Consider the following 13,632-nt stretch of genomic DNA (forward strand, 5'->3'; position numbering starts at 1 on the left):
GATAATAGACAACTTTACAACTATAAGCATCTTAACAGCTTTACAGCAATAGACATCTTAACAACTTTACAACTTATAAACTACTTCAACTTATACATCTCGACTTATTAATAATTCAACAATAAACAACTTCACAACTTAACTACAACATGCATCTCATTCACATCTCATCTTCATCACAAAAACATCACCAACAACATCATTAATAAATATTTAATCATATATTAGCAACACACAACATATGAACAACTTAAGCCAACAACTACTCAACTCATCTTCATCATGCAACTTAACTATGTTATAAACAACTTCTAAAACACAAGAACAACTACATGCAACCACTAATTTAAATCAATCATCTCTTTTCTCTCAAACAACAAAACCCAACTTTTTAACTCAATTCGCACCCAACAACTTAACCATTTTCAAGGAAAACAATACATGAAGCTTCCCTAACCTGAAGATTGGCTCAGCATTGCCAAGAGCTGAGAAGAAGCAAAATTTCCTTCCGAAGCTCAACCTGGGAACCTCAATCTTCCAAAAGCTAGCTTCCTGGCTTAGAGTCTTTCTCTCTAAAACTTCTCTCTAAAACCTCTCTCTAAGTTTTCCTTTTCTCCCCTTCCTCAACGCCTATTTATAGAGGTCAGGAGTGGCCAGAACGACCCGTTTCGAATCCGGAACGGCCCGTTCTAGGCTCCTTCATCATGTGTAAAATTCACATGCAGAACGGCCCGTTCTAAAACCAGAACGCCCCGTTCTAGCATGTCTAGAACAACTCATTCCCAAACCAGAACGACCTGTTCTGGAGTTGAATTTAACTGACAACAACCACGTTTGGAATGGCCTGTTTCAGTCTAGGATTTATAGGCCAATTTAATAGTTTGGAAAGACCCGTTCCAGTTTGGGAACGACCCGTTCTAGGCTACTAAATCACCCATCGCCTTTTGAAATACTTACTACGTTACATGTAGTAAATTTGAGACTTGTTGTACAACAAATCAAACCAAATATGTTGTAATTTGATATTTATTTTATTATTTAGATACATTAATTTAACTAATTTTTGTAGATTTTTTAAATAAAATATGTTGGAAGAGCCAAAGAGATACATAAAATAAATATCTAAACTTCTTTTCCTTCTTTCTTGTCTTTTATTTATTTATTTATTTTTTATTTTTTTGATAGGTTGATCCGTCAACTCATCCTTAGGTGGGGAGAGTCAACACATCCAATTTGTTTTTACTTGACGGCCCAGTTTAGTTTGACCCCTTTTTGACAAGTTGATAGTATGAAGAGTCTAAATGAATTGAGTTAACTCATTTTATTATTCGTATATAGGATACATGATATATTTGATTTTAAAAACATTTTATATAATAAAAATAAGTTACTTTTATTAATTTTATGTATTAAAGTATATTTTATTTATATTTTAAAATTATTGTTATCTTTGTTTTTTATAATAATAAAAAGTTATAAATTATATATATATATATATATATATATATAAACTTATTACATTTATTGATATAGCTAATATATGTGATATTTGAGAGAATTACTAAATCATATTAAAAATAATATTATCTTACATAATAAACCTTTGTTAATAAAGATTCTATTTTAAGATTACATAAAATTAGTTAATTCACATACATCTTTTGCTTAGTTCACACTTATCCTAATAAATTTGATGAGATTAGTTTATGGTATTTATCTGAGGGGATATTTTATGAGGGTTATCTTTATAATGTTATTACACAAACATACTCCACAATGATGAGATATTGTCCGCTTTGAGCCCAATGATGAGATATTGTCCGCTTTGAGCCTAAGTCCTTACGGTTTTGCTTTTGGTCATCACTCAAAAAGTTTCTCAATCATTGAAGTATGTTTGTGCTATATAAGTTGTTATTTATCGATTTTGCTTTTGGTCATTACTCAAAAGACCTCTCAATCATTGGAGTATGTTTGTGTTATATAAGTTGTTATTTCTTATTTTATTTTATCGATGTGAAACTTGTTTGTATCCCAACAAGATTAACCCATACCAACCTATTTTTGCCAAATTAGATGCCATGCGAGCCAAAATGAAATGAGCTAAACTAGTTTATCACTCCTGTATAAAAAATGCTCGCTCCAAAATTACAATGACTACATTTGGATGTGAATTTGGATTTAATATAAAGATTAGAGTGAAAATTTTTTATAAAAAAAACTGTCGGATTAATCCTTATTACTCTTCAATCTTCGTTTGATATGATAGAAATGACTGAGATTTAAGTGAGAGGAATGATAAATAATAAAGTAAATGTATTTGTTTAAAAATAATTAAGGAGAAAAGAAATATAAAAAAAAACTAAAAAGACGTACCACTTTAAATTTTGTGGTTCAACAATGATGAAATGGCGAAAAAATTACTTATCACGTAAAATTTAATCAATTAAATTATTATTTAATGGATTAAAATTCGTTTTTATAACTTTTACAAAAGATTTTGATTCTGTTGTGTGCGTGATTTTTTCGTGGTTTCGACAGAAAAAACCCAGTTAAGTGATGAGTAGAAATGACTCAGTTGAATGAAATGAAAACATATTCGTTGCCAAGAAATGAATCTGCTGTAAAATTTAAATTATATTTTATTTACAATTCGAAAGCTTATTTTATCAATAAAACAAAACTAATTTTTTCATTTATATTTAAAGTATCATTTTGTACATAAATAAACTCTTAACGTTAATTTTTTTTAAACTCAAAGAGTGTATTGCATTGGAATATCATTTGATTGTTTTAACATGAAAAAAGTTTAATAAATTTTAAAAGATTTCAAAAGAATCTAACAATTTTTAAAACTTTTTAAAAAGATTTTGTAAGTATGTAATGACTTTTAAATTTTTTTAAAAGATTTTTATAATCAAAATTTTGTAATATGAAATTTAATAGATATTATAAGATTTTACAAGGATAATATGAATTTTAAAAAAATAATACAATTAATAAAAAGTAACATAAATAATAAGATTTAAATAAAAAAAATAAAATCAATACAATTTTTTTCAATCTTTTAATAAGTAATTGATTCAAGTTTCATACGTAATTGATTCGAGTCTCATATGATTTTAAATAACATTTCTTTAATTATAACTTTCCATGAATTGATGTTTTCTCTTTCATGCTATTGAATCTAAAAAGCTTATAGCAAGGAAAAAAAAAATCTTTTGCAAATTTCATCTAACATGTTGCATACGTTGTTCCTTTAACCAGTTAGGCTGAGCAAATTTAAAGCTGCAAACTTTACTTGTTGCTGGCCAAGCAAACAGGAATAGTTTCCCATTCAAAACATCTTAACTAGGCAAGCAAATTAACCTACTCAAAGGTTCAGAAGATAGTATCTATTTAACAAAAGTCACAAAGGATTTAAGTCTGCCATAAACCTTAACAAACCAATATCATAAGAGCACCAAAGATCTGACACATGCAGTATTATAACAAACCAGTATTATGAATCGAATCCTTTGTAGTCTGCCATACTTAGAGCCGAAGGGCCAAGTTTGGCTGCTTATCATTATCCCTTAGAAGTTGTAGAGGAGCTTTTTCTTCAGATGATGTTGACTTTGGTTCATGTGGACTAATTACCTGCATTTGCATGTCAGGAAAACCATGAGTTGTTGGTGGAGTGTTTGGTACAGCTTGGTTGAGTGTATTGTTGAAATATGGTGAATCCTGCATTGTTTGGAAGTCCTTTTGCTGATGTGAGGTGCCTAAACCATACAATCAAGTGTTTGACTCATTAGAAATTTTTGCAGCTAGTGAAGATAAAATGGTTGAGCCTGAGATGTTCTTACTAGGAATTAAGTCTTCTTGCACTGTTCGAGACAAAAAAGATACCCTTGAGGGATTCAGGCTAGATGTGGAGTTTGCTTGCCATGACTGATGCATAAGAGGTAGCTCAGTGAGGTTATTGCTAGGCATGCCATACATGGAGTATTTTGGCCTTGGCTGAGATACAAGAGACAACTCTGCGAGGTTAATAGTGTCTTTTGGCCTTAGCTGAGGCATAAGAGATAGCTCGGTGAGGTTGTTGCTTGGCATGCAAGACTTTGAATTTTCTGGCCTTGAGTGAGACACAAAAGATGGTTCTTGGAGGTTAATGTGTGGCTCTGGTCTTGAAATCACACGTGTTGGATAGACACGGGCAAACTCATTGCTAGAGCTTCCAGTGTTTAACATGTTTGGTGTATCAGAAGAGGTATTCCACTGTCTTGTGTTGCTGGTTTTGTTAACTCCTGACTCTAGCTGGTTAGAAACCTCCTTAACAGGTCCAAGAAGCGAAGACACATTCTCAAGTGGGGAAACCATTTTGTCCTTTGAGAGGTCCCCAAAGTTCATGGTTCCTCTTGTATTAGAGCTCTCAATTCCACTAGGACTTCCTCCTTTGTCATTTTTTAAAAGCAAGCTGCTCAAAAGCGCAGCCGAACAAGCATTCCAGCTGTTAACACTGCCAGCATTAGTGGTGTAGAAATTTCTGTTTTCCTGAGCTGCAGAACCAGGAATAGTGAGTGGCCTATTGAGAAAGGGAAGGGCAAGAGCAAGTGTCTGAGCATTGAAAGTGTCTTCTTGTGTTGGTGTTTGTGGAGTTGGCTGATGAATAATCTGAGTGCCTGAAACATTTTCATCATTGCAAAGTTGCTGATCCTTGAGTGCTTCTAGTTTTTTGGCTGCAACCCTTTGAGCTATTGGTCCCAAATCCTCCACAAACCGCAGTAGACTTTCTTTGTACTTGATTGGATTTGTGTTCAACTGCATTACCAACATACATTATGAATGGTATTAGTCCATTAGATTACATGGAAGGAGTTGGAGTTGAATTGTTATGTGGATGCCGCATAAGGAATTAATTAAGAATGGACTATCATTTTTTTTCAAATTTAAAGTCGTCATCAAATGAAACTTATGTACATGAGTGTAGGATACACTAGTTAGGAAGTTTCACGTGCAAATGTGACACCATATGATGTACTTACTACTTTATTACATATCCTATGTACGTGCGTTACATTCTTCCCAATTATTATTCATTTATTTTCATTTTTCAGGTTGTATGATTGTTTATGATCACCAACTAATGTAATTGTTTTGGAGAAAAACAGAACTTACTTGAATGATAGGCTTGTTAGCATATAGGACTTCGGAAAACATTGGCTTACTTGGAGGCAAATGCATGTCCCTCTTTTCTGTTTCAGGTACAGTAACAGAACTAGAATTTGTTCTCCCTGTATTAAAAGGAAAATACAATTAGTTGCTCTTAGTCTCTTACTCATTCAAACAAACAAACAAAAAAGAGAATGAATCTCAAGTTAAAATAGTTTTTATTTTCTAATTATTCAGGAGTCATGCTTTAATTAACATATACAAATCGGATCCGTCACCTCTAAAATGAGTAATTCACTTTAGAAGATATAGTAAATAAATTCAATTGTTGATGAAAAAGTCAACTATTAATATTACCTGAACATACATAACAAAACATGAATGTATTAGAATATCAATAGACAATGGTTAACTTTCTTACCCAATGAGTGAAATTGGTTACACGTTTGTTACCACAACAAAGGATATCACTGGATCCTCCTCCTATTAAATATTATCATTTGTTTTTTAAATATTGTGAAAGGCCAAGGCAAGCAATAAGTTTTTCTAAGATGGAGGCACATAAGATAATGGTTGAGATTACATGAAGGTTATTAAATGAGGAACAGGTTTCCATACCAGCAGGTTTAGAAGAAACCTTCCGTGAGGTTCTCCTTTCACTTTGTGGCTTTCTACAAGAGCTTTTCTTGTTGAGGGAAAATTCCAATTCAAAATGTTCAGGGTCAGCACTTAGAGCCTCAAAAATCCACTTAGCATACTTACTTATATCTTCAGCCTGAAACAAATTATGTTAAACAAAACTTATTCAAGATTTTACGGTGAACAAGTTTGAATAGCTTAATGCTTTCTATTTTACTTGGTCATACCACTTGGTGATATTTTGAGTTTTCTGGAGTAGCATTCATTGCATTGGAGCATATCAGAAAGACATCACGCTGTACATAATTGAAATAGAATCAAACATCAGTTTGGCATTAGGGAAAGTGTTTCATAACTTAACTAGTTGTAGACTTGTAGTCAATTCAAGTACAATGTGTAAGTGGTTAGACAGGGAGAAACAAAACCAAATAATACAAATGCTTCTCATCAAAATAATTAAAACTCATGTAAAAAACATTACTGCAAAACTGCAACAGAAATTACAAAATGATTAAAACTCATGTCAAAACATTACACACATTGTTGTTTTAGATAATATTCCTTTGTTTTAGATATTATACATTTTTATACTTTTCTAGGTATTAATTATTATTATTTTTATTATGACATTACATGTTGGATTGAGTGCTTATTATTAGACTAAAAATTATATCGAATAGTTATGGTATAATTTTTTTTACTTAATTTAAACATCTTGTAACCTGACTTATCAAAATTCTCGTTACAAGACAATTGATGTCGTTCAGCAAACACTATGCATATCAATTAAATCTCTCTTCATCAATGTGCAGATCTAATACAAAGTATATCTGAAAAATAATAAAGTATGATGATTTTCAAACCTTGAACAGTTCAATGTTTGTATACATGCCCTCAAAAATTTTGGCCCTCATGGTACCGAAATCCATTGGCTGCTTCACAATTTCATAGTAATGCTCCACCTTTAATTCATAGCAATTATTCAACATAACTAACAAAACTCAATGATCTAACGGACAAAAAGTAATTAATTAAATCTTCAAATTAAGGGTAAATAACTAACCACATCAGGATTAATTGGTTCAGCAAATAGTTCATCGGGGTCTTTCCTGGAAATTTAATTGACTTTATAATTAATTATATATGGACAGATTCGAGTGAATCTTTGTAATAGAACATTATATATTTCATCCATTTCTAGACACTTGAAAGTTGAAAGCAATCATAAGCTATGGTTTTCACCTTTGTAGAAAATCAATGATAATTTCAACGATGTTCTTTAATGGCATACCATTCAGAGATGAGACTGCAAGTGAAAAAGTACAAAAACAGTTATGATGATCACTACACTCAGGGAAAATCACATGTAATGGCTTATAAGCGTTCAAGAGTGAAATTGCATAATCTTCACGTGTTTGCTTGAGATGGTTATGAGCATACCATTTGTTCCTGAAGCACTTGCATTCCGAGATTGTCTTCCTAGTTCCTGTATTGACTTTGAAATGGCAGAAAAAAGTGAATAAGGAAAGGAAATACATAGTAACCATACAAGTGACAGACTCCAAACTGTTGAGATACAAACAAGTTCCACATCGATAAAATAAAATAACTAATAACAACTTATATAACAAAAACATACTTCATTAATAGAGGCCTTTGAGGTAATGACCGAAAGAAAAAACGTGAGGGTTAAGGCCCAAAAGAAAAAACGTGAGGGTTAAGGCCCAAAAAACCCTAAACCCTAAACCCTAAACATAAACATACTTCATTAATAGAGGCCTTTGAGGTAATGACCGAAAGAAAAAACGTGAGCGTTAAGGCCCAAAAGAAAAAACGTGAGGGTTAAGGCCCAAAAAACCCTAAACCCTAAACCCTAAACATAAACATACTTCATTAATAGAGGCCTTTGAGGTAATGACCGAAAGAAAAAACGTGAGGGTTAAGGCCCAAAAGAAAAAACGTGAGGGTTAAGGCCCAAAAAACCCTAAACCCTAAACCCTAAACATAAACATACTTCATTAATAGAGGCCTTTGAGGTAATGACCGAAAGAAAAAACGTGAGCGTTAAGGCCCAAAAGAAAAAACGTGAGGGTTAAGGCCCAAAAAACCCTAAACCCTAAACCCTAAACATAAACATACTTCATTAATAGAGGCCTTTGAGGTAATGACCAAAAGAAAAAACGTGAGGGTTAAGGCCCAAAAGAAAAAACGTGAGGGTTAAGGCCCAAAAAACCCTAAACCCTAAACCCTAAACATAAACATACTTCATTAATAGAGGCCTTTGAGGTAATGACCAAAAGAAAAAACGTGAGGGTTAAGGCCCAAAAGAAAAAACGTGAGGGTTAAGGCCCAAAAAACCCTAAACCCTAAACCCTAAACATAAACATACTTCATTAATAGAGGCCTTTGAGGTAATGACCAAAAGAAAAAACGTGAGGGTTAAGGCCCAAAAGAAAAAACGTGAGGGTTAAGGCCCAAAAAACCCTAAACCCTAAATCCTAAACATAAACATACTTCATTAATAAAGGCCTTTGAGGTAATGACCAAAAGAAAAAACGTGAGGGTTAAGCCCCAAAAGAAAAAACGTGAGGGTTAAGCCCCAAAAGAAAAAACGTGAGGGTTAAGGCCCAAAAAACCCTAAACCCTAAACCCTAAACCCTAAACCCTAAACCCTAAACCCTAAACCCTAAACCCTAAACCCTAAACCCTAAACCCTAAACCCTAAACCCTCAACCCTAAACCCTCAAAATAAGATAAAGATAAGATAAAGATATCTTATAGATTATGTATTTTTTTTGTCTTTATAGGAATGAATTACTTATCATAATATATCTTATAGGTTCTAAAAAAAAAGCTCAAAATAAGATAAAGATAACTAAAGTTTAAGTTTTAAGTTTTAAAAAAAAAAGTATTTGTTATTAATTTTTAAAAATAAAAAGTCATATATATTGACAAAAAGATATTATATGTCGGTATAAAAAAGTTTGACATATACCTTTTTTATTTAAAGAAAAATTTATCTCAAAATTTGTTTTAAATTTCACTTATTATCTAATTGATTATATCAATAAATTTCATTAAAATAATTAATATATCGTCATCTTTCATAAAATGAAACATAATTTCACAAAGAGTCATCTACTTGTTTTTGTCTTTTTTTTAAGAAGAATTATATCTTGAATTTGCAAATTCTTTCACATACATACATACATATACATATATATATATATATATATATATATATATATATATATATATGTGATTTAAGTGAGACACATCCCCTTAAAAAAAAAAAGAAAAGTGAGACACAGTATTTCATCAATGATATTTTTAGAAAAACCAAAACATGTCATTGACTATCTACACTAAACCATGCATAAACTACATATGTATTTCCAAAAACATCTTACATGGACAATAGAATATTGATGTACCTACATCAATTCATGCAACTAAAATTTTGACATTAGTAAACTATACTCCGGGCGCAACTCACATTATATTGTTTCTAGCAATCACTACAAGGAAATTGTCATATAGTGACACACATCCTATAGTGACACAATAAGTGTCACTAAAAACTACTTTTACCTACATAATAAATATAATATATGTTGGTATATTGTTAAAAAGTGTGGGTATAAGCTACAGTGACACACAAAATATGTTGTTAAATCTTATTCAAAATCAACATTAAAATTGTGTGTAGCTATATTACATATATTATATTTATAGTGACACTTTTTGTATATCACTATATGTAACATTTATTGTAGTGAATATGAGTGAGTTTAACAATTATAAATGCTATGAAGTTAGTGAAATAATCAACAAAAGTAAAGAAACCAAGTATGCATTTATTCATAAAAAATATATGGATTTGCATTCAAGAAGTGACATCAATAATTATGTAGACACACCTTGATTGAAGATATGAGTTGATAAAGTTCTTTGTTCTTGCCTCCCTTCTTGGTTGGACCATCCTCATCTTCATTAGAATCAATCAAGTCATCACATACCTCCATTGTTGCCTTGCCTTTTCCTTTGTTTCTGATGTCATGGTTGATTGAGTTGTTATTCCTCTCTCTTTCCTGCTGCTTCTTCTCTTCCAAAGCAACAATTCTTCTACTCCTTCTTCTGTCGATTTCATCTTCAAGTTTCATTCGTTTTCTTCTATCCCCTATATGTATATCAAGACATGCATTTGTGAAACTACACTCTATATTGTACTTCTATTTACATCATTGACTTAAATATGTCTTCTCTTGAAAATTTAGTCAATTTTGACATAAAGTTTCGGTCGTTAATTTTGGTCTATTAAGAAATGACATGATATGATCACGTTATGTAATGTTTCAATAATTTCATGTCATATCATCACTTAAATGATTAGAATTAATAATAGAGGCAAGAAACATGTATTCAATAAGAAAATAATCCATGTACAACCTCTGTTATTTAACATAGACAAAAAGATAGAAGAACAAAATTTAAGTATGATAAATAATATGATAAAATATGGGAATAAATAGAGAAAAGATAATAGATGTGTTCTTATGTCATTATTCATATATTTCGATAAAATTACTAATCGAATGAAAGAATTATGAAAATTAAAAGTTAAATTAGTTGAATTTTAATAGATAAAAAAAATATTTAAACAAAATGTATATTTTTTAACTTACATAGTGTGTTATATTGTAGAATAATGTGCATAAATGAGATGCAAATGACATAAAATGTGTTATATTATCAATTTTGTACCCATAAACATCACTATACGCTCACAATAAAGTCACATTAAAGATTACATTTTACTCATGAGAGGTCAACAAAATGCATTACTTATCTTTGATGTGCATATAAAATAAGCGGAAAAAAAACTTAAAGATGCATCAAGTATCTTTTTTATTTTTTAGAAAAAAAACTCTGCAATGTACTTTTTTTAGAATATAAACCAAACAAAAACCAACAAAGTCTTATGTTTACTAGAATAAAAAAAATGAAACAATTGAATGATTTCTCTCTCTAAAGAAATAATAAAAAAAAGGAATATAACTTATCTAAATTTAAACATATAAAGAAAATTGTATTAATAAAAATAAGATGAATTACATTTTTTTCACCTATAATTTCATATATATTTTTCAGAGTACTATAATACTTTTTTATTTTGTCAATTACCCTCCTTATATTTTTCTCTTGTGTTAGAATTTCATTTTATTTTGTAATAGGGAGAGCATAAAGGCTGAAGAACAAAAAGCTAAGGATGAACAGGCGTGAACGTAAACAACCCATAACATTCTATTTGCATAACAACACTATAACAAAATTTGTTATTAACGATAATTATTTAATGACAATAATTTAATTGCCGTCATATATAAAAATATTAATGGCTAATATATAATAGCCACTAAAAATATATTTATATTACACTAAAGTTAACTATTAACGACAATTATTTATTAGAAGAAACATAAGTCCCACATCAATTAGAGATAAGATAATTAATATATAAGTGAGTAATAACTATCACCTTACAGGTTCATTTTATAGGGTTGACTCCTAATTCACTATTCTAAATTGGTATCAAATCACCCATTATTACCAAATTCAATAGTATTATAAAACAATTAGAGAGCAACTTTTACCTTATAAATCTCACATTTCTTAAGAGACAAGGCAATTAAAAAAATAAATTAAAATATATAAGTAAAAGACAATCCTCATCTTACAAATCCCACATCGAGTAGAGATAAAAAAAAGTATATAAGTTATGAATTTAGAAAAGGAAATTATAGGAATAAATTATTTAAAGTAAAGGAAAAAATTGAAAAAAATAACTTTTAATAACCTTTAAAATGACTACTAGAATTGCCACTAAAATTTTTTTTTTTGACAATTTAGTAGATCTTTACCAGCATTTTATATAAATGCTGGTAATAGTATTAGTGACACTGGATACACCAGCCATTATTTAAATGCTGGTTAAAAAAATAATGATCATTTATATGGCCACTAAATAATAAATTAATTACCACAAAAAATTAATTTTGATGTAGTGCAAAGAAACCTTAGGGGAGGAGAGGAATTAAAGGATCTAAATATCAAGAGGTAAATCATGTATTAGATTAGCTAAAGAGTCTTTAATTGTGCTTTCCACTTTATAAACATGAGGAAATATTGTTGTTCACTCACAATTTTGAATGATGATACTCAAATATTATTTGATTCATGTATTTTTTGTTAGGTTTATATTATTAGAGTTCACATATTAAGTTGAATTCAATTAGAATTGAAAATTTTCATTTATATACAAGCCAAGTCAAATTCTAATTGAATCAAGTCTCAATGCATGGATCTCAAGTGGAGTTAAGTTAGATTCAACCTAATTTGACTCATTTTTAGTTTTATAAATTGGTAAAATACAAGTTATGACCTTAGACTAAAAGAAAATTCGGAAATTTTATGACCAATATAAAAAATGATAATTGCAACATTTTAATTAAAGTCATTGAAAGATATGGAAGGTAAGATGTGTGAATTGTAAGAGGGTTAAGGTTTGAAGGTATTCATGTTAATCAAAGTAAGGTCCGAATGAAAATCTTGAAAAGAGGCAAAGTGAGAAATCAATTAAACCTAATCGTCAAGGATATTAAAAAAAAAAAGATATATTCTTTTTATGAAATGAATGATGTTTGAAGGTATGTTGATGTAACAAATAAGTCAAATTAATCATGAATGTAGATCATGTCAGGAGGCAAAATGGGAAGAAAAGGAAAAATAGCATCATGTTTGGCAAGAGTTAAAAAATAGCTATGATAAGTGCTAATAAAATAAATTGAACAAGCAGAATTATATATATACAAAGTAAATCTTGAATGAAAAATTGGCCAAATCATGTTAAAAACATACCCATATAGACAAACAGTACAGCATCAACCTAGTTAAAAAAAATAGAACAAGAAAGCATAGTCAGTACGCCATAAACAAACATAACATTAATTTCCAAGTAACAAAAGAAAGGAAAAAAGTAAGAAGTTAACCGGTGTCACTAATCAAAGGCCGTAAGAACAAGAAACTTCTTAAGCTCAAAATTTTTCAAGATTCAATGTCTATTTTGCTCAACAGAGAAGAACTTTACAATATTCAACCGATAATATATATGTCTTGAGATTAACAAAAAAAAAAAAATGGTTCCTAAGTGATTAAAATTACTAGAAATTGGTATCACTGGCAGTGGCAGGTCAATAATAATTGTAACGTACATTTGACAATAGTTGTCTAGATTAGAGTCTCCATTAAATAAAGTCAAAAACTTTTACATTTAAGTTATAAGCACAAAAATTGCTTGAAATCCGCTCCACTTTTAATGCCTTTGTCTGTGTTTCTTTAGGTGACAAAGTTAAAGATTAAAATTAAATGAATTTAATAAAAAGAATATTGAACATATAAGACGTTTTGTTTGATCATTAGAAAGTCAAGATCTCACATCACAGCTTAGCAAGACATGAAAATGGTATTTATAAATTGTAAATAAATAATTGTTTCATTTTTTTTGCATTCTAGGTAAAGTGATTCACTCTATATCAACAAAAACTAAATTTTACCAACAAAACATATGTTTTAGCTCTAATGGACAAGTTTTGACCACTCAAAAAATTCATAAATTAGCCAGCAACATAATTTAGCAACTAATATTACTCTGTTATAAAATATCCATCACTTATCATTTAACATAATATATATATATATATATATATATATATATATATATATATATTTGGTGAGGATATTTTTATTTTTCTACTAATGTCTTGTGAAATAACGATTAGAAAA

At 29.9% G+C, this 13,632-nt stretch overlaps 1 protein-coding gene across 1 annotated transcript; it reads right to left on the reverse strand.

Moving 5' to 3' along the window:
• Positions 1–2,643: 2,643 nt before the first annotated feature.
• On the reverse strand, positions 2,644–13,414 carry LOC109812494 (uncharacterized). The gene is made up of 11 exons (XM_083071295.1): positions 12,709–13,414; positions 9,711–9,970; positions 7,231–7,285; positions 7,033–7,096; positions 6,854–6,899; positions 6,654–6,752; positions 6,018–6,086; positions 5,770–5,926; positions 5,158–5,273; positions 3,846–4,800; positions 2,644–3,761 (listed from the first exon to the last, which is right to left on the reverse strand). Exons 1-11 carry the CDS (start codon positions 12,710–12,712, stop codon positions 3,532–3,534), a joined length of 2,055 nt encoding a protein of 684 aa, XP_082927421.1. The 5' UTR covers positions 12,713–13,414; the 3' UTR covers positions 2,644–3,531.
• Between the last annotated feature and the right edge of the window lie 218 nt (positions 13,415–13,632).

This window comes from Cajanus cajan, chromosome 3 (assembly GCF_000230855.2).
Source record: "Cajanus cajan strain Asha chromosome 3, NIPB_CcT2T_4, whole genome shotgun sequence".
NCBI classification, from domain to species: Eukaryota; Viridiplantae; Streptophyta; class Magnoliopsida; order Fabales; family Fabaceae; genus Cajanus; species Cajanus cajan.

Excerpts from the sequence above, each read along its gene's own strand:
- LOC109812494 (XM_083071295.1), bottom strand. Across the intron at positions 6,753-6,853 it reads AACCAATTAATCCTGATGTG|GTGGAGCATTACTATGAAAT; the intron begins GTTAGTTATTTA and ends TATGAATTAAAG. Across the intron at positions 3,762-3,845 it reads GCAAGAAGACTTAATTCCTA|GCACCTCACATCAGCAAAAG; the intron begins GTAAGAACATCT and ends TGTATGGTTTAG.